The sequence below is a fragment of the Zophobas morio genome, unplaced genomic scaffold (assembly GCF_036711695.1).
Source record: "Zophobas morio isolate AGI-343-1 ecotype UQ-CSIRO unplaced genomic scaffold, CSIRO_AGI_Zmor_V1 ptg000004l, whole genome shotgun sequence".
Lineage (NCBI taxonomy): Eukaryota > Metazoa > Arthropoda > Insecta > Coleoptera > Tenebrionidae > Zophobas > Zophobas morio.
The window spans coordinates 9,586,539-9,607,966 of NW_026972109.1; the positions used below are offsets into that span (position 1 = coordinate 9,586,539).

General features: G+C 39.9%; 1 protein-coding gene across 3 annotated transcripts in view; it reads left to right on the forward strand.

Moving 5' to 3' along the window:
- LOC135140829 (intermembrane lipid transfer protein Vps13D) overlaps nt 1-20,916 on the forward strand; it is a 46,422-nt gene extending 25,506 nt beyond the window's left edge. For 2 of the 3 annotated variants that reach the window (XM_064071530.1, XM_064071539.1), the window contains exons 12-43: nt 1,200-1,483; nt 1,533-1,826; nt 1,882-2,260; nt 2,314-2,523; nt 2,573-2,806; nt 2,855-3,044; nt 3,097-3,882; nt 3,934-4,096; nt 4,161-4,410; nt 4,458-4,629; nt 4,679-4,856; nt 4,904-5,113; nt 5,159-5,313; nt 5,362-5,928; nt 5,974-6,274; nt 6,324-6,493; nt 10,643-10,863; nt 10,913-11,429; nt 11,480-11,636; nt 11,686-12,092; nt 12,143-12,541; nt 12,591-12,815; nt 12,876-13,405; nt 13,454-13,839; nt 13,890-13,919; nt 18,306-18,757; nt 18,811-18,954; nt 19,002-19,394; nt 19,446-19,933; nt 19,983-20,102; nt 20,152-20,295; nt 20,339-20,916. In XM_064071530.1, the coding sequence (XP_063927600.1) occupies nt 1,200-1,483; nt 1,533-1,826; nt 1,882-2,260; nt 2,314-2,523; nt 2,573-2,806; nt 2,855-3,044; nt 3,097-3,882; nt 3,934-4,096; nt 4,161-4,410; nt 4,458-4,629; nt 4,679-4,856; nt 4,904-5,113; nt 5,159-5,313; nt 5,362-5,928; nt 5,974-6,274; nt 6,324-6,493; nt 10,643-10,863; nt 10,913-11,429; nt 11,480-11,636; nt 11,686-12,092; nt 12,143-12,541; nt 12,591-12,815; nt 12,876-13,405; nt 13,454-13,839; nt 13,890-13,919; nt 18,306-18,757; nt 18,811-18,954; nt 19,002-19,394; nt 19,446-19,933; nt 19,983-20,102; nt 20,152-20,295; nt 20,339-20,591 (9,409 nt within the window). In that variant the 3' untranslated portion in view covers nt 20,592-20,916. The remainder of the gene's footprint in view (nt 1-1,199; nt 1,484-1,532; nt 1,827-1,881; nt 2,261-2,313; nt 2,524-2,572; nt 2,807-2,854; nt 3,045-3,096; nt 3,883-3,933; nt 4,097-4,160; nt 4,411-4,457; nt 4,630-4,678; nt 4,857-4,903; nt 5,114-5,158; nt 5,314-5,361; nt 5,929-5,973; nt 6,275-6,323; nt 6,494-10,642; nt 10,864-10,912; nt 11,430-11,479; nt 11,637-11,685; nt 12,093-12,142; nt 12,542-12,590; nt 12,816-12,875; nt 13,406-13,453; nt 13,840-13,889; nt 13,920-18,305; nt 18,758-18,810; nt 18,955-19,001; nt 19,395-19,445; nt 19,934-19,982; nt 20,103-20,151; nt 20,296-20,338) is intronic. The other variant, XM_064071548.1, reaches the window with a different exon arrangement.
- Nucleotides 20,917-21,428: the final 512 nt, after the last annotated feature.

Sequence of the window (21,428 nt, forward strand, 5' to 3'; positions counted from 1 at the left end):
AATATTTCTTTAACAGAAGCTTTTATAAAGTTAAATCTTTAGTAACATAAAAACAATTGTACAGCTTTTGCCCCTTATGGCAAGAAGTAGCTAAGATTTCTACCTATGCGGCGTATTTTGTCTGCAAAATCAAACTCCCATAAGAAACCCATAGTAGAACTTTTGAATTATGAACTGCCGCACAATCTAAATTCTAACCTTACTCGAATGGTCCATTGAGATAGGGCCGGTGGGCGGGGCTTATATGTTGCCTTTTCTTTTCTTATTACACATAGCCATCTTTTCACAACAAGAAACTTAAAACATAGTTAAAATGGTACATTTTTGCAAGGAAATATGGATTTTGCAATTATGGGGCGGAGCCTAATTGCAAACTCGATATTTCCTAATACAAATTTTCCATTTTAAACATGTTTTAAGTTTCATCTTGTGAAAACAAGTCTACACAATTTAAAACAAAAAAGGAAAATGTAAACCCGCCCACCCGCCCTATCTCAATTGTGATGATTTTTTTATTCGCCTTGAACCAAGGGAACGAAACTTAACTGCAAAATACTTATTTCTTTACAAGAAATTAAAAACACGTTTTTGAGTATCGTATTATTCAAATAATACTATATATATTAAGAAAAAAAGGCAAAATATAAACCCAACCACCCACCCCATTCCAATTGTTATGATTTTTTTCCTTAGAATCTTAACACATGTATCTTCGATAACTCCAACCGTTTTTCCAGAATTGCCCATGGTAATATCCAAACACGCTATATTTTTAAAATCAGCATGTCAAGATCTTAAACCCTGAATTTCTTGAGAATTTTTAGACATCTTTTTCACAAATTTCGACTGCGTATACCCCCTTTGGCAAATTTCGACCCATTTTTTAACAGTGGAAATTTCCGGTGATTCGTCATTTGAGCCCTTAGTGTTGCGGTAAAAAATTGATGGTATTATTTTCCACAGAATTTTCCACTGATCTTCACTAAAATGTTTCTGACACACTCGTCCATGCTTGGATAGTATTATTATATTATTGGAACGAAATTAGAGAGTTTGTGAAATTTCATTAAAAACAATTCCATCTTCTGTTAAAATGAATCGCGCTATTTGCCTAACTCTTATTTAAATATTATTTAGGAACACTAAATAGTTGTAGTTCTGAAGAAAAAAAGTGAAACGATATTTTAATAATATTCTAGAATGGATTCGATGTCGGGGAGTTTGAGAGATAGTGAACCCACCTCTCCCACATCTCCAGCAAGTCCGGACCCCACACTAGGTCGAACTGGAGCAACTTCACCAATCGCACTAAAGCAAGCCCTGAGTAGCTTAGCTACTTCGCCCCCTCTGGCCTTCGGTGGCCCCCCAAGACCACCCATCATCATAGACGCGGAAGCTTTAATCTCCATTGAAGTGGTAATAGTGATGGGTCCAGAACCTGTACAAATAGCAAACATACAATTCAACAATCTCGACATAATCGGTACTTCCAACTATACACAAAAACCCTCTCAGTAATCCATATTTTACAGCAAATCAAGAAACAATAGTCGAATTGATAGGGTTCACCCAACGCGTATTCCCCAAATCGCAAAAACCATCAACCATAAATTTATCGTCCTCGATATGTACAAACGTGCGCGAAACCACAGCTTCCACCGAGTCGCTTTTAAAAGAGTCGTCGAAATTGGGTTCCACCGAGCTTACTTTCGACTTTCACCGTCTGAATGTGCTTTTGTTGCGAGGAGTAGTACGAGAGGGGGTCTTGTGTGGGAAAAAAATCTGTACGGCCACTATGAGTGACGCCAAAATCCAGGCAACAGTCGGTAAGTTCGTTCCTAACCGTCTACCCTTCATCACGACGACTGTTGTACCCCCTAGCGGATAAAGTCGAAGTCGAAGGCTCCCTAGGTGGCCTCCAAGTCCTCGATCTCACTCCAGAGGGTCAAATGCACCAACGCATAATCAGCGTAGGCAGAGACCCTCTCCTGGAGTCCATGCATCCGATATACACCATGTCGGCGCCTCACGAAGACGACCGAACCGCTTTTAGCTTCAAGGTTGTAAGAAGTCTGGACATGAACGACAAAGATGTGGCTAATGTGACAGTCCGGATGGCGTCGTTGTGGTACACGCATTCGCCGCAGTTCGTCATGGAGCTGCAGTCGTGTGCGTCTGAGTTCAAACAGTATTTGTCGAATCTGGCGCGCTCGATACGAACCGCCGCCACCGATATGGCGTTGGGGTTGGTGCATGCTAGGTAAAGTTACTTAAGTCGAGTTAGGTGGGTTTTATTGTGTGTCGGTGTGGTAGGGCCGAGGCTTTGGCGCAGTCGCTGTACATGAACGCGCGACTGTCGACTTCGATTTATGGAAGCGCGTTGTCGTTTTCTGAGTGCTCGTCACCGAGGAAAAGGAGGCGGAGTAGTTCGATGGAGGCGTCGGGGTTCTCGTCGGCTAGGGATACGATTCCGCAGACGCCGTATAGTCCGGAAGATGAGGATAACTTGATAATTGACTTAAGGTAAAACGACTTATGATTTAATTTACTTAATACATGCTCGTAATTTCAGACTTGATGTTGAGCTAGACAGTCCAGTCGTGGTTCTTCCACAAGCCAGCAACAGTCCGAAAGTTTTCGTGGCACATTTAGGAAAAATCAGCATCAACAACAAATACGAAAACGAGTTTGAGAATGGTCACGACTTCGACTACTCGAATTTCCGTGTAGAACACTACGTCATTGAAATACGTGACATGAACCTATTTTCAGTAGACACAAGCAATAGGAGAGTGCCTGGACCTATGTAAGTCGACGCTTGCGCAACCACCGCCCCTAATAACACATTCTTTAGGATAAGCAAACCCGAAATCCTCTACAGTTGTAAGTCCTCGGCCAAACCCATTTTACACGACACAGTCCTCCAATTAAAAATCGAACGTGAAATCAACAAGAACACGCCCACGAGACACAGTAGCGAATCAAACCTTCTTCTGGACGATGACGAAACCGTAAACCACCACCCCTTCAACGAATATGTTTATGTAAACTTTTTAGACAAATTGGTTACACTATACACATTGGATATCCTTTCAGATCAAGGGTAGCGTTGTCAACGACTTAAAAGTGTCGCTCACGCGCACCCAATACGAACAGCTCCTAGACACGTTACAGTGGTTGACGTCGCCTCAAGTCATGCTCGATATACAGGGTGTTTCCAGAACCAACATCAAACCAATGGGGGCGTTAGCAAACATTAGTGAGGAAGACACAGGGGTCACCACACTCAACATGGACCCTCACGTCCGCGCCAAATTATTCCCTTCAGTCCAAACTAGAGTTAAAACTACCCCACAAACCATGGTATCCCTCAGAGTCCTCTTCGAACTTCCAGTTTTCACAATCGAGCTTCGAGGAGACTCCCCTACCGGTGAACAAGGTCTAGTCGACTTATCTTTCCGAGATTTTATTTTCAACTACGAGAAGTGCCACCTATACGAAACCAATGTTCAAGTGTCGCTGCGGTCGATCTTCATGGAAGATTTGCTTCAACCGGAAAACACTAAACAGAGAGCTATGGTGGTGTCGTCGTCCGGGCACGTACCACAAAGCTCGGCTTGCGTGTCGCGTTCTTGTCCCGATGTATCCTATATATCCCACTTTACTAGTCCGTCACACGGGTCTTTACCCGATCATTTGGAAACGGCACGAGTTTTCGGTATGAGACCGATGAAAATCCAGGAGAAAATCGACGTGGTGTGTCCGTGTACGCCGCCCCCGAGTCCCTCCCACGGTAAAATTCGACCAGAGAGGAATCTCGTTTTGATCAGTACGTTATTAGTGGATCCGTCCGCTCCTAATTTTAGTACGAGTTATAATTCGGTGAGTCGCGGAATGCGCAAGGATTCGTTTTAGTACCGGTTTGTTTTCCAGATACAACGATCGACTTCAGTGGATTTCAATTGTTTGGATTTGGTGATTAGTGTCGAGTCGTGGGTTGTGGTTATTGATTTTTTTAGTGCCTCACCGTCGAGTTCTTCGCGTGGTGCCTCTGCAGTGAATGTGAGTGTGCCGAGTAGCGAAGGGTCGCAGTCTGGTGAGTGTCGCGTTATAAATTTAAAGCACGAATTAATACATCTGTCTAATTTGTGTACATATAGCCGCTAAAGAAAACTCCGAAACCAACATCACCGTCCGCTCTTTAACCCTAGTCCTCGTTCGCCCCGACCGAGAAGTAGCCAAAGCCAACATATCAAACGTAGACATCTCGGTCAAAACAAGTGGGTTATTTAAGGAAGTCCAGGGTAAGTTAGGGTCCATGTCCCTGTTAGATCTCACCTTGCATGGCCAATTATACCGCGAAAGATTCATAACGACCGGAAAGCAAGCTTTGCAGTTTAGATACATAAGGTACCCTAACCCCTATCTCCGACTTAACTTAACCCGGATTATTGTAGAGATTCCGAAAACAAGAGTTTGGATTACGATGCGCAACTATCCATTGACATGTCCTCGGTTATGTATGTGCATACTAAACGATTCGTTGCTGAGCTGCAGGCGTTTTTTAACCATTTCACCCAATTGCAAGCTGTTATGAAAAGTATCAGAGCTGCGACTAGTGGGCAGACGGTTGGTTCGTGGACAATTGTATGACTTGTGTAGACTTTGTGACTTCCAGATACGCGACGATCCGTTAAAACTGTCTTTGGTGCTCAAAGCCGGTTCTCCGATGATTCTGTTACCAGTGAGTTCGAAATCTTCTGATTTGTTGATCGTGGATTTGGGGCAACTGTTAGTTACGAATTCGTTCAAACTATCAGGCGATGCAGACACTATAAGTGTACCTTTGAGTGATGGTAGTGTGTCGCATGTGCACAGCATCAATCTTACGATATTATTGTAGCGAAACGGTGTCTATTAGACGTAATGGTGATTGAACTAGACAACTTGGATTTGTATGCAGGAGTGAAAGAAAACGAGTTTAGCGCATCCAAAGACTGTTTCAAATTAGGTTGTGGACAAGTCACCAAACGAGGACCGTCGCTTTTGAAGGAAAAATTCCACCTGAAACTCCAAGTCGAACGAAATTTAAGTAACAATGTTTGTCATAGCGGTAAGTAAAAACCATCCGGGTGTGTAAATTTTAATTTGAGATTAGTTCCCGATATGAGTATTTATGGACAATTATCGACTCTGGATGGTCTCTTGGATCTTTCGCAATATCGTTTAATCCGAGGTTTGTTAATTTATAATTTGGGTGAAGACACAGAACGAGTGTTACCGTCTGTAACTCCACCACCAATCAACGCAGACGTAGGTATTTAAATTGTCACAATCGTGTGACTGAATTGTCAATTTTAGCCGAACATTCGCGACGTGTGGACTTTATCGTCGTTAAAACTCGACTTACAAAACGTCACTTTGTGTCTACAGACTGATACTAACTCAGCGCCGTTGACGTGCATCAATTTTATTAAATCGCGGCTCACAGTAGAAACGTTTAGTAATTTCAGTCAAGACGTTGATTTGATCTCTCAAGAAATTTTGATTCTGGATACTCGATTTAACGACGTGCCTGAAGATAGCCGTTCCAATGTTTTCCAAAACATACTACAACCCATAAAACACTCAAAACAAGAAAATTTAGTGCAGGCCGAGATTCACAGTAGGAAACGGTTGGAACATTCGAAGTATACCATTTTGTTGAATAATATGAGACTGATGGCTGTGTTCGACTGGTGGGAGTCGGTTCAGAAGTACATATTTCAACAAATCGAGAACGTTTCGAGTAGTCCAGAACACCAGAAGGTTGTTACGAGTAAGAAAACCGATGAGACTCCGTATGAGTTGAAGTTGAATATAACCGACTCCGAGATCGTTGTGGTTGAGGATACGTCTCAATGGGATTCGAATGCCGTTATTTTAAAGGTATTCAAATTGTGTGTATGGTCTATTTTTAAATTTAAATTGTAGAGTACTACGGTTGTCACCTACAAACCCTTCAACATCGAAAAACCGCTATCTTGTAGTTTAAACAACTGCGAGATGTTTTCGTGTATACTCGGAATGGAAGACGAAACAGCGTTATCTATCATAGATCCGATTACGTTGAATATGGATATCAACAAAGACCACATTCTAGAAGCCCAGCTTCAATTTTTAACCGTTCGATTGTCGTACCATGACATGTGTATGTTTCTACAAATGCTTAATTCCATTCCGAAACAGATGTTTGCGTCTAAGGAACAAGATCACGAAGACGTGATCGTTAAAAGTAATGTTTGTGTGTAGCAAAAATATTTGTTAGTAAATTGTGGTTTCAGATCGAATTGCCAGATTAACGGCGCTGGGTTTCAAAAACGACGATTGTGTGAAAGCGTTGAGGTTGTGTGACCAGAGTTTAGATGATGCCGCTTTGTGGCTGACCCAGAACGCCGCTCATTCCCATTTCGAAGTCAGAAGTCCGTCTCCACTTAACGTTAAAGCTATCGAGGTATTTGATGGTTTAGATATATCGAAATTGATTCATTTTTACTTCCCGAGCGTAAAGGTCGATTTATAAACTTGTCGCTGACGTAAGATAAACACAGCGAAGGTATGCGTCGTTTACATCATCCGTTGGCGTTTGAAAAATGGCGGGATGCGTTCAGATTCAAGTGGTGGACCCCAAGGTTGGAAAAGTACCGCTAAATAAAACACAAAATTTATGGAGGACACAAAATTATTTATTTCTCCACTGACAAAAAAAGAAAAAAAGTTGCGTGTGAGGGTGACTCGCTTTTCAGCTCAAAAAAAAAAACTTATTGAACTTTGGATGAAATTTAAACGAAATCAAATTAAATGTTCTGAATCAATATTTGAATATCACAAATTTAATAAAAAAAAAACAAATCAAAATGTGAATTAAAGTAATTGGATGCAAATACACAAGTTACTACAGACGTTTGGCGGCAAATTTAAAATTATGGCAATTAACAAGAACACAAAATTTAAAAAAAATCTATGCAGCAGCATCAGGGCGCTCGCTGTAAGAGTGTGGCGATCGACTATGTTAATTTCATTCTAGAACACATCAAAAATACCCATAGAGTTGTAGCACGAGTGGAGTTTGGGGCTCCCGGTCGTAGCTGTTCTCCCCCGCGACGGTGATTCTATCTATGACAAGCACTACCGCTCAGCACCCCTCTATCTAACGAAGAGACGTACCGCGCTACTCAGGACGTTACGGTCGCAAACTCGTGGTTGGAAGTCACGGCTATAAATAACCTGACAGCGTCACGTTATTCGGACCCCTGGCTTCTATACAAAGCCTGCATCCTTTGTGCAGATGGCGCAATAAATCCCGCTAGCTCGACTAGGAACCGCGTCCTCCGCTTCTGCTACGTGTTATTGTGTTATCTTACTCAATTCCATGTTAAATGTTCACTTTCAATGACGCTAATATTAAACTACAATTGAACAAGTGTCAAAATTTCAAAAAGGGCAATAAACAACAAACTTATCGAACTTTGGATGAAATTTAAATGAAATCAGATTAAACGTTCTGAATCAATGCAAATATTTGAAAATCACAAATTTAATACTCCCCTAAAAATAAAGCAAAATCTGAAGTAGAGTAACTTGATGCAAATACACAAGTTATTACAGACGTGTAGTGGCAAATTTAAAATTATGGCAGTCAACAAGAGCACAAAATTTTAATAAAAAAAACTAGGCAGCGGCATCAGAACACTATAAGAGTGTGGCAATCAACTATGTCAATTTCGTTCTAGAGCACAACAAAAATACTCATAGGGGGTGTTGTAGCACGAGTGGAGTTTGGGGCTACCGGTCGGGACTGATCTCCCCCACGACGGTGATTCAATCTATCGCAAGCACTGCCGCAAAGCAATTCCTGAATTATATTCTAACCTGCATCTTTTGTGCAGATGGCGCGATAAATCTCGCCAGCTCGACTAGGAACCGCGCAGTCCGCTTCCGCCACGTGTTTCTGTGTTATTTAACCTCAACTTCATTTATATGTTCAATTCTTATGACTGATCTTAAACGACAACTGAACAAGTGTTAAAGTTTAAAAAAAGAAATAAACAACATTTAAATTCGCCATACAATCTTGTGGAATTTTAAACAACAAATATAAAAATAATTTATTTGATGGAAACATTCATCAACCAAATATTTACATAAAAAAAACTAGCAAAGGTTTATGAAATCAAAAAATCTGGTGTGAAATAAATTTGAGAAAATAAAATATTACATGAGGTTAGAAACTGCAGAACATGAATGTTTATGTTCAATTTGAATTAGACAAGGAAGAAAACTACTGAAGTTCAAATTGTGAGATAGGGAAATATTGTATGAGGTGAAAATTGCAAAGCTAACAAATTTACATGAGGTTAATGTTTGCCACACTTCATCAACGATTCAAACAAAGAGTTTAAGTTATGTTAACTGATGCCGTAACGCAAGTGATTGGTTACTTAAAACAATTAGCTTTGAGAGTTTCTATCGTGAACTGTCCCCAGCATATCCCAAACAAAACACATGATAAATAAACACAAAAATATGCAATCAGCGTTGCGAAGAATAAGCGTCTCGATGATGTAATTTTTGGCGTGACGGGGAAATGCCTCGGTAATGTAAGTTTCCACGTTGCGAGTAAATGCCTCGGTGATGCAATTTTCCACGTTGCGAGAGAATATGTCTCGGTGATGTAATCAATCTTTAGCGTTGCGAGGAAATGCCTCGGTGATGTAATTTTCCACGTTGCGAGTAAATGCCTCGATGATGCAATTTTCCATGTTACGAGAGAATAGGTCTCGGTGATGTAAAGATGATAACGGTGATAATAACGATGATAACTGCCTAAGGAAACAAATTATTTTAATCCCCCGCCAGTTCACGATGTTATGAATTCCGCTTGTTACTTTTACGGTCTTTTCCCAAAGTGGGGCAACGTTAGATTGATTTAACTGCCGTTAATGAACTATTAGCGATCTTGTGTGAGAAATTAAGAAGTGTTATACTGAAGTATTAGCATCCAGAAACCTCATTCATAACTTGTAAACAAAGGGTGTTATCCGTATTAAGTGAATTTCATGAAATCAACTAGGAAGTTCCTGATCGTTAAACTGTGTTAGAACTAGTTAACGATTAAACTCCTAACATATACTGTGAATTTACAAACAATGAATTAAATTTACACGTATTGGCATCGTTCAAAAATTCGCATTTTTCGGTTAGAAAGCCGCAAGAATTAGTTACGCCTGTTAACGAAAACTGTGGCGTCGTCGTCGCCACGATTAATTGTCGTTAAACAAAGGCTTCTTCCCTTTTATTAACTACCAAATTAACTAGCAAACTTACAGCGTCTTTTCACCATGCTCTCACTCACGAAACCAAACAAACAATGACGCTTTCACCATGCTTTCGCCATACCGCCATCCTAACTGCCAACTAACCTTCTAACTAAAATCTGAAGCAGACTACACACTACACCAAAGCGCAAATGGTTGCCTATGTTTAACGATTTTTTTATTGAATTTTTTTCTCAAATTCAAATTATTCAAATGTTAATGTTAAATTAATTTCACCCCGAAAATTTTATTCAAATTCGGTCACCACAAGATTTATTCCTAAACATGTTTGAAGTTTCATGTTGTGAAAAGAAGTGTACACATATTAAAACAAAAGGCAAAATGTAAGTCCGCCCACCCACCCTTTCTCAATTGTGATGACTTTTTTTATTCGCCTTGAACCCAGGAAGCGGAGCTTAACCTGCGAAATACTTATTTCTTTACAAGAAATTAAAAACATGTTTTCGAGTATCGTGTTTTTAAAAAAATACTGTATATATTTAGAAAGAAATGCAAAATACAAACCCCGCCCACCCACCCCATCTCAATTGTAATGATTTTTTTTTATTCTTAGAAACTTAACACGTTTAAACTGGTAAATTTTTGTAAGGAAATATGGATTTTACAATTATGCTCCGCCCCTAGGTCTGCCAACGAATGAAAACTTCATTACTATTTAGATCAGGGCAGGTACGGGTGGGGCTTAATCTTTACCTGTAATTTTTTCTTAATCTGCATACATAGTATTTTTTGGAAACACGATACTCAAAAACATGTTTTTAATTTCTCCTAGAGAAATAAGGATTTTACAGTTAAGCTCCGCCTTCTTGGCTCACGACGAATAAAAAAAAATCTTCACATTTGAGATAGGGTGGGCGGGCGGGCCTACATTTTGCCTTTTTTTCTTAATATGTGTAGACTTTTTAGACAACAAGAAACTTAAAACATGTCTAAAATGGTACATTCTTGTAGTAAACAGCTTAAATCTTCCACTCTGATTCTACAACCCCTTTAAATACGACAAAATTACTTTCAACGGGAACTTCATTACAACGTCAACAGCAAGTTTATAAATCCCTCTTAAGAGTACGAACAAATAGGTCTCCCGATTCAGTCTGTCTGTCTATCTGCCGTCTGTCTGGATTTTTATTAGACAGATAATTTTACAGTTTAACTTTGAAACAGCAGAACCGAATGCTCTGAAATATATGAAAAAAAAAACTCAAGTCAAAAATCTGCGCCACTTTTTTATATAATTTTTTAACCTATTTTTCGTCATTTTTAAGGTTAAAGCCAACTGCATATCGATTTGTATCATCGACGATTGCGGCGATTCAGACGTCCCTTTGCTCGAGTTATCCTACGCAGAATTAAATCTGCACCAGCTTTTACCCGAATTCGATATCAAAGATCCGGTGTACCCGCAAGGTACACTCGAATGCGTCTTAACCGGCGACTACTACAACCGCGTGTTATCCGGCTGGGAACCAATAATAGAACCTTGGAAGTAAGTCAAACCCACTTAGAAAAAAAACCTTTTAACCCTCCTCCAACAGATGCAAAATCTCATGGGAAAAATCTCTCACCAAAGACCTGAAACGAAACCGCTTGAACTTAAAAATCGAATCAGCTAAAGTCATCAACATGAACATCACTTCAACCCTAGTCGAACTCTACAAACAAGTGAAAGAAAACTGGACCAAAGATTACTACAGTGGGGACGACAACCATAAAGAAAAATCGCCAACGTTTCGACGCAGGTCGCCTTTTGTACCGTTCGCGCTCAAAAACGACACCGGGTCACCGCTGCAGTTCACGACTTTGATAACCGAACTGAATAAGTTTAAAGCGGCGCCGGACTACAACGCCAGCGATTCGTGGGTACTGGTGGCTCCAGGTGAGACGGTACCGTTTTCGTTTCGAAATCGGGTGAAAATGAGGCACCACGACTCGCATAAAATGAAAATGCATCAGTTGGGTGTCAAAGTGGAAGGGTGGGAGACGCTAACTCCGGTGACTGTGGATAAAGTAGGGATTTACTTTCGAATTACGCATGCGCAGGTTCAGAATAGGGTACGTATGCGTTCATTTGAAAAATTAATAATTATTTTCCGTGCTTTCAGTCATTAAGCGAAGTACCATCAGCTCGAATCGTATTTGATATTTCGTTGGAAGGCTCGGCTAGGAAACTCATCACGGTGCGGTCTGCACTTGTCATTTTTAATAAGTTGCCACATTCCGTTGATCTGAAACTAGAGAGTCAGCTGCCTCACTCGTCAGGTACTCGTTTATTAGTTAATTTAATTTCAAACTGATGTGATTTTGTTAGTGACTATGTGGGCCGCCAGCAAGACTTTCAACATCGACAGTGGTGGTTCTTTGGCAGTACCGGTGGTTCACGCGCATTCTTTAATAACAGCACGACCTACGGGTTTCTCTTATAATTATACGTACTGCTCGCCGACTTTGTCGTGGTCGCAAATGCCCAGTTATATAGATTCTGTGTATGAACCCAGAATATGTCACTCACACAAAGGGCACCTCTACAGGTTTTGTACCCAGTTAGTTAAGGAGGCTCACAGTAGTGAAAAAAACATCCACTTGGGTCAGCCCGCCCACAGAATAATCCTCCTACCGGCTGTAAAGCTGTGCAATCTTCTACCCATCGACATCAGCTATCATATATCAGGGGACAAAGGCACAGTCACCGCCGGATCCAACTCAGCTATTTCAAACGTACCTTTGGTGACTTTCAACCCAAACGTCTGCTTACACACTTGTTACAGGTGAACCTCGACGACACCGTCGAGCTAGACGTGATCTTAGAAAACTTCACAACGACGAGCAAAGTCGTCATTCCAGTAGGGTGCAACATCGATTTTAAATGTAGAATTAACCTGGAGGATGAACGTGGAAGAAAACTATTTTTGTTAGCCATCGTCTCGCCAAATAACGGTGCCAAACTCAAAATCACGGTCTCGGCGCCATATTGGATCATCAATAAAACAGGTCTACCTTTAGTTTTTCGCCAGGCTGGAACGTCCCACGAGAGTGCAGGCCAATTCGACGAACACGAAATCGCAAGAATGGTTAGCCCTCTACTTTTTAGTTTTGCAGACCAGGAAGCAAGCCCTACGATTAATGCAAGAGTCGGCAATTACGTCATACCGGATGGCTCACCTCAGGTTCGGTACAACTTTTGTGTTAACTCAAAACTTACTAAAGTGTCTACAGTGGTGTTCGAATTTTCACGTACAAAAAGGTATACAGGTGAAGAAGTTGCACGTGACTATGCGCGACGGCAAGCCTGATACGGTGTTCATTGTGGGTGTTGAGGTCCGACCGGGTCGTGGCAAGTATAGGTCAACCAGTATTATAACAATCTCGCCAAGGTACCAACTGTACAATCAAAGTTCCTATAAGTTGATGTTCACTCAGAGTTGCTTTGCCAAGAACTTGGTAATTGATTACACAAGTTTTTTATAAATGTGACACTTAACTTGATTTTTGATTTTGTAGACGGATTCCAAGTCGCACAAAACTTGCCTAAAAGTCATGCCAAATTCACACATTCCTTTCCACTGGCCCCGACTCGACAAAGACCAGTTGTTGTGCATCTCCATCCAAGACATCCCGGATTGTTGTTGGTCCGGTGGTCTTAAAATCGACGAAATCAATTCCCTACACGTGAATGTCCGTGACTCCAACGGACGGGTTTATTTCCTGAGACTCGAAGTTCTTCTTCAAGGGGCCACTTTCTTCATTATTTTCACAGATGCCGACACGCTGCCGCCCCCTATCCGCGTGGATAATTTCTCCGAAGTCACTATACGCTTTGCCCAGACTTGCTGCAAAGATTTGATGCATAGTACGGCACGAGCACACAGCAGCGTCCCATACGCTTGGGACCAACCCACCGAGCGGCAATTCCTCACAGTCACAGTCCCGGGCGGGGTCTCAGAAACCTACGACTTAAACAAACTCGGGAGTGCGTCTAGTCTTACCTACGAGAATTTCATCTACATCGCCTTCACCGGAACCTTCAAAAAGTAACACCACAATTACCCCAGTCGTAGTTTCTGACGGAGTTGTTGCAGTGATCAAGATATGCTCGATCCGCTCGATGTCGAAAGCCAGGAGTTAGTACTGGATGTTGCTAATGCTAATCAGGTTGTTCTGAGCCGGAAACGGCAGGGGTTGAGGTCTCAGTTGTGGCGGATGACGCCGGAAGGGCGCTTGCAACACGAAGGTAGCAGTCCGCCCTCATACCCTCATCAACCTACCAAGTCTGATAATGTTCTGGTTTTGGATATTGAGAATACGGCGCCTCAACCTAATACGTACTCTAGGTTGGTGTTGCGCAGGGTTGATCCTAGGAGAAGGTCCACGCAGACGTGGAGGTTCACCGAAGAAGGAAGGCTGTGTTGTGCCCATTGTAATATGTGTGTGCAGGCTCAGGATGGATTTTTTGGGTTGAGACAAGGTGAGTGGGTCGCTTCGGGTCATGTTAGATTTTGTCGTCATTTTTTGTAGGGAGTAGAAATGCCGGGAGCTGGCAGCAGTGTATGTACTTCCATTTTGTTTTTTTTTTTAATCGTTTTTTCTTTTGTGTTCCTTCGTATGTGCCGTGTAGTGTGTAGTTGTAGTAACGGAAATTCAGATTTCTTAAGCGGTCTGTAGTGCGCATGCGCCGTGTAGATTTCTTTTTATTGCAATGTAGTTAGAGTTAATGACTTAAGCGGACTCGCTAAAGGAGGTATAACAATTTTTTTCCTTTTTACTTTCCGAACGTAAACTAAGGAAGTATTGTAATCGAGTCTATTGTGTAACTCGCTACTGTTATTACGAAAATCGTGTAAATGTTAAAACGCTAACTAAAATTTGTCTGATCATCCCCACTACAAAGGCGATGATGTCATCCTCAAGATTTACAATAGTAAATGTTATTTAAATTTTATAAAATAACATACTCTTCCACATTTTAAGGTTATCGGAAACATGGTCAATCATTAATCAAAATTTATCCATTTATTACTTAATGAGGAAGAAAACGAAAATTAAAAACAACATAAAACATTGGTCCAAAGTTGCTTCGACAGAACTTCCCTCGCTTTTGAAGTACAATTTGGTTCTGCTTCTTTGAAAAATTGCAAAAAAATTTTGTTTTCTGATAACCTTTATACATATATTAAAAACCAGTGGCGTAAATGACACCTGGAACCCCCTGTGCCGCGGGGGCGCAAATTCCAAGGAGGTGCCGTCCGCAGACGTAGGGACAACATTGTTACGTTGAACGGGTGTTTAAAAATCGGCGTGGGTAAAACTCAACAATTTGTTTCTCACTAGCTTTTCGCCCGCGGCTTCGCTCGCGTAGACGATTCGTTGTGGTGAAGAGCATTATTATCAACCTTCAAGTAAAAAATGTGTTGAAGGACATTAATACAATTTCCAGTAAAAATCGACATAAAAAATGTTTGCTCGTAAAAACTTTGTCACCCCCTTTCATCTTCTTAGGGGTGAAATCTCGAAACAATCTGAAATACGGATTTCATTATTTGTGTTGAAGAGTATTAATACCAGGTTCCCCGTAAACATTTAAATTTACAGTAGAAATATTTTTCCCGTACAAACTTGGCCACCACTTTTCACCCCGTTAGAGGTTGAATCTCGGAAAATAATTAAATACGTGCTTCATTATTTGTATTGAAGAGCATTAATACCAAGTTTCACGTAGAAATTTAAATTTACAAATATTTTTCCCATACAATTTTAGCCACTACTTTTCACCCCCTTTGGGGTTGAATTTCGGAAAATGCTAAAATACGTGTTTCATTATTTGTATTGCAGACAATTAATGCCAAGTTTCACATAAAAATTTAAATTTACAATAGAAATATTCCCACACAAATCTAGCCACCATATTTCACCCCCTTTCGGATTGAATCTGTGAAAATATTTAAATACGTGTTTCATTATTTGTGTTGAAGAGCATTAATTTAATATCAAGTTTCACACTAGAAATATTTTCCCATACAAATTTAACCTCCACATTTCACCCCCTTAGGGGTTGAATTTTAGAAAATGCTTAAAGACGAGTTTCATTATTTGTGTTGAACATTAATACCAAGTTTCACGTAAAAATTTCAATTTATTGTAGAAATATTGTTCCTATATAAACTTAGGCACCCAAAGTTAGACACCACTTTTCACCCCCTTTGGGGTCGAATCTGCTAAAATGATTAAATTCGTGTTTCGTTATTTGTGTTGAAGAGTATTAATACCAAATTTTAAATAAACATCATCTCAAAATTTACAATAGAAATATTTTTCGCATACAAATTTAGCCACTACTTTTCACCCCTTTAGGGGTTGAATCTCGGAAAATGCTTAAATACGTGTTTATTTGTGTTTAAAAGCACTAATACCAAGTTTCACGTAAAAATTTCAATTTATAGTAGATATATTTTTCCCACACAAAGTTAGCCAGTACTTTTCACCCCCTTAGGGGTTGAATCTCGGAAAATTAATACCAAGTTTCACGTAAAAATTTAAATTTACAATAGAAATATTTCCACACAATTGTAGCCACCACATTTCACCCCCTTAGGGGTTGAATCTGGAAAAGTGCTTAAATACAGGTTTTATTATTTGTGCTGAAGAGCATTAATATCAAGTTTCACGTAAAAATTTAAATATATAATCGAAATATTTTCCCATACAAATTTAACCACCACATTTCACCCCCTTAGGGGTTGAATTTTAGAAAATGCTTAAAGACGGGTTTCATTATTTGTGTTGAAGAACATTAGTACCAAATTTCACGTAAAAATTTCAATTTATAGTAGAAATATTATTCCTATACAAACTTAGCCGCCCAAACTTAGACACCATTTTTCACCCACTTAGGGGTCGAATCTCCGAAAATGCTTAAATACGTATTTCCTTATTTGTATTGAAGAGAATTAAAATGTACCAGGTTTCACGGAACGATGTAAATTTACGGTAGACATATTGGTCCTATACAAATTTTATGACCGCTTTTTAACCCCCTTAAGGGATGAATTTCGAGAAATCCCTTCTTTAAACGATACCTCCAGTATAAAATGAACATTCTCTCCAAATTTCAGCTTTCTAGCATTAGCGGGTTGGTCTGGGCGTTGATAGGTCTGTCGGGACATTGCCTTTTATATATAAAGATTAATTCAAATTTACTCTACTGATTACACAGCGATTATATACAAAATAAATCCGGTGCAACTTGGATGGACTATGTTTTCGCTCAACTCGATTTAATCCTATACGTTCCTCTCGATGGATCGAGAACGCCGCTTCGAGGTTTTTCTGGGTTGCCCATCGGGACTTCCGCTTCCGGGTTTTTCTCCGGCCGGCGCCACTGACGTCATCATCTCCGTACATACTAGAACCCATAGGCGTCGTACCGGGGCGGCATATGGGTTTATTTCGTAACAATATGAAATATATTCAAAGCAAGTAACCAACGGAAAAGAGACAATTATTATCAATGTACATGCTTAATTTCGATTGCTTATGGTTAAACATCGAAAGAATGTCACGTAGAAATTTGTTTAATTTGAATGAGTTGTCTCCTCAAAACAAACGACTAAAATTATTAATTAAGCCACAGTGGAATAAAATGTTTTGAATAAAATTATTATTATTCTTATTTGATCGTAATTAAATAAAGACGTGGGTATTCTCAACTCTTCTAGAAAATGAGGATCTTAATTTGATCAATAAAAAAATTGGTCGAAGGCTATAAGTATAATCCGACAAATCCTGATCTTAAAATATATAAGAAACTTGATTTTACGATTTTCGTTTTGTAATAACACCCCCGCAGCCCCTGCGCCGTACGGACAGTGTAAAATATATTTAAAGCACAGAACTAACGACATAAAATGTCCTTCAGCACTAGGTAATAGCAATCTGAAGCTCAAGTGTTTATGTTTATTCATTTGTCACGTTGAAATTAGTTCGATTTGAATGAATTTGTCTTCTCAAGACAGAGGAATAAAATTATTAATTAAACCACAATCGAACAAAATATTCTGAATATTACAATTCTTATTTTATCATTATTGTATTATAAAGACGTTTTCGAGAAAATAGGGTGACTGACTCGTTCTTAATTCGACTAATAAAAAATTTGTGACGACTTCCCTTCCACCGAAAGTACAATGAAACATATCCAGCATTTTCGAGTTGAGTTTTTACATTGCATAATTTTGTGCGCACACGTTTATCACTAAACCTCATTGTGGTAAATTACATACCCTCTAACAAACAATATTAAGAGTAATTACTGGAATGAAGAGGGGGTGGGTGGGCGGGGTTATCGCTTGCTTATAAAAGATTCTGTATGAAAAAGTTAAAGTTAGCCCCGCCCACCCACCCGTTCTCTAATTTTTTTTCTTCGGAAAAAAGAAATAAATGTTACAGGAAATAAGTAGTACATTAAAAAAAAGTACGATTAACGCTTTTCTTTAACAGCCAATGTTCTTTTAGTTTCCATTCTCACTTTACAAAAGAACATATAATTCGGAGATTACCTGTCTAATAAAAATCGGGACGACTGACGGACAGACAGACGGAAACCGGAGACTTTCTTCGTACTCTAGGGGTCATGAAATGTTGAGAAAAAATATTTATTAGGCAACAAATGGCGCCAAATTCAAACTTACCTGTCGTCTAGCGTTCCCCCTTAAGTATTATATCACCACCTTCATGCATGCTTAATATTTTTTCAGTGAACACAATTGAAATCCTATATTTGTGTTTCATAATCACTATGCTTAGGTATCGTTCGTTTTTCCTTCTATTTTAGTCATTAATTAATGATTCTGCTTACCACTTCAAGGTTTTAATTTCAAGTAGATTTGGAGTCATTAAAATGTGCCTAAACCACAACTTAAGTCTTACTCCTTGCAGGGAATTCGGCCGTGTTAGGTTTCCCCCAACCCATATGCCACAAACTAACCGATTCAGGCATACCCATAGAGCAGGCGATAAGTCGCCAACGACTTCGCCCCGGCTCCGGTCTGCTATCCGTGAGCATAACCATGGACGGTCCAACTCGCGTCCTGAGCATAAAAGATATGAAAGAATCCCGAATATACGCCACCCCAGACGACCGAGAGTGGGGCAGCATATCACTAAAACAAAGACCAAACCTCACTGTAGACGAAAACGAAGAAAAAGTCGACAAACGAGAATTACAAATAACCGTGAACTTAGAAGGACTCGGAATCAGTTTAGTTTGCTGCAAAACCCCGGAAGAGTTATTATATGCACTATTTTCCAACATAGTCGGCGAAACTGTGATCACACCCTCGTCGAAACAATTTTGTATAAGCGTGGGAGACGTGCAGATTGACAATCAGGTAAGTTTTGGGTCACGTTATTTTGACAAATATATTATACGGAAAATTTCTAGTTATTCGAAACCCCAGTTCCTGTCGTTCTCTACGTTACACCCCCAAATTCGCGCAATAACGACGAACTCAATCACAGACTGCCAGCAATCGACTTCACGGCAGAACTCCAAGAGAAACTGAACACGAACGCCGATATTTTTAAGGTTGTTTGAAAACTTCTTAACCAATTTTCTAAATATTGTTGTTCTAGTATCTCATTTTACGTTTGAAAAAAATTACAATCATCCTTGAAGAAAAACTTCTTTTGAAGTTGTTTGATTTCATTGGTTACCACTCGCGAGAGGAAGAACTGATTAATAAAGACGAGAATGATTACGAAGTGCAGCGGTTGCTCCTCGAGGTTTCTGCAGCCCACTCCAAACGCTACTATTTCGGGGTAATTCAACTAATCTTGGACCAAATACGACTGAGCGTGAAAACCGCCACCAAACTTCCGCCACACTTACAAAAAATCAAACGCAAACTCGGCCTGACTTTAATTAAATTCGAAGACGCCGCCGTCGATTTACAAGCGTTTGACAGGCGACACCTCTTCGAAACGAGCCAGTTTTTGATCAACTCCATCATCAAGCACTTCAAGGACGTGAGTAATGAAATTATAAATTAATAGTAGTACAGGTGTAAACTCCTCCAGGAATTGATGTGGCAAGCGGGCATAATTCTCGTCTCGGTCGACTTCCTAGGGAATCCTTTGGGTTTCGTTAATGACGTTTCCGAAGGATTCTCGGGCTTGCTATTCGAAGGCAACGTTGGAGCTTTGGTGAAAAATGTGACTCACGGGATATCCAACAGCGCTGTGAAAGTCACCGAGTCGATTTCGGACGGTTTGGGACGTGCGGTTCTGGACGACCACCACGAAGAAGTGCGCCAAAGAATCAGACAGGTGGAAAGTGGTCGCAGTCGAGACCATATAGTGGCGGGATTCAAGGGTTTGGGTTTTGGGATTCTAGGGGGCGCCACTGGTTTATTTAAACAGGTGTATGAAGGGGGTTCAAATGATGGTTTTCCAGGGGTAATCTCAGGTATCGGGAAAGGTCTAGTAGGTGCTGTTACTAAACCAGTAGTCGGAGTTCTCGACTTTGCGTCAGAAACAGCTAGAGCGATCCGGGATTCAAGCAGAAGGTATAGTTGAAATTCTGATGATTTTTTGTTTCTTACGTTGAGGTTATAGTAAGTCAGCTCCTGAGCGTATAAGACTTCCGAGGTGTGTTTGCGGCCCGGGTAGTTTACTACCGCGGTATACTTTTAAGCAGAGCCAGGGTCAACTATATTTATATATGGTTAACGATAAGTAAGTAACGTAAGTTTTTAGGTACGTATTATATTTGAGTGTTGTTTAGAAATTACAAAGAGCAGTTGGTTGCCTATGAAATCCTTGGTAGTGCATCTGAAGATTTGCACTGCATTGTTTCTAACCTGAAGTTACGTATAGTCGCGAGTACGCATGCGCCTGAACTTACTCCAGTCATAGACTGTCACTTAAGGTACGTACTCGAGTTAATTTTGCCCAAATAATCTGTTTTTTAGTGATTTAGAGTCATGCGATGTCATTGTGGAAAAAGAGGGTTCTGAATCTAGATACTACATTGAGATTGTGATGCACGTTGCTGGAACAAGCGCCGCTTTGGTAAATCCGGATCCTGTAAAAAAACCAAGAGTTCGTTGTAAATCGGCAGATTTAGCCAAATCAGTATCCCAGCAAATCAATTATGCTAAACGACTGTATTTCGAACGACTTTATACACTAAGCAGTGACAATATCATCAATTTAGAAGACTGAACTTTATCCACATTGTTTGTTTACTAGTATTATATTTGTTGACTCTTTATTCTTTTCTCTGGGTTTTAACACCTACTTGTTTCTATTTATTCCTCATTTATTTAAAGTGCCTTTATCAATTTGCTTTTGATGTGAACTGTGTAAATAGGCTGTTGATGCGCATTTGGTTTTTAGTTGTTTTATTTATTTCATTAGGGATTGTTTTGTTCTTTTGTTTTTTATTAAGAGCAATAATTTTCAACATGAACTAACGTGTAAATAATGTTACTATAATTTTTTACCAAAGATTATATTTCATTGGTGTTGCTATAAAGTTTTATTATAATGGATTTGTGTCACTTTCGATGCCCTTTGATCTGTGATTCCCTGATACTTGGAAAAATTGTGCCCAAAAGAGTGTGGGTGCAAACGTGGTGGTTGTAACGTTTCCGGTACACTGAGTGCCCGAAAATACCAAGAAAATGATTTGTAGGTAAGCGAGGAAAAATGTTGGTGCCCTGGTGGGAATCGAACCACACGTCTCCGGCTTGCCGGGCAGGTACCCTTACCACTAGACTACAGAGATGCCCATTTTTTTCCGCTTACTACTACTTATTATTGTGTCGCCACAGATCGAATTTTAGCTAGAGATCTTATTTTTGTCGAACTTTATGAGTTCTGGATTTGTTTTGACGATTCTGATCATCATGAGACACTGGTGATAGCAGAATCGACTTATTTTGCGAAAAGGAGACGTTTCGATATAATTTCCGCATTCCGGCGTTTGTAGATTCAAGAACTTCGCTAAAAAATTCAGAAATATTGCTTTTCAAGCTTTGTCTAGTGTTTTCTAGCGTT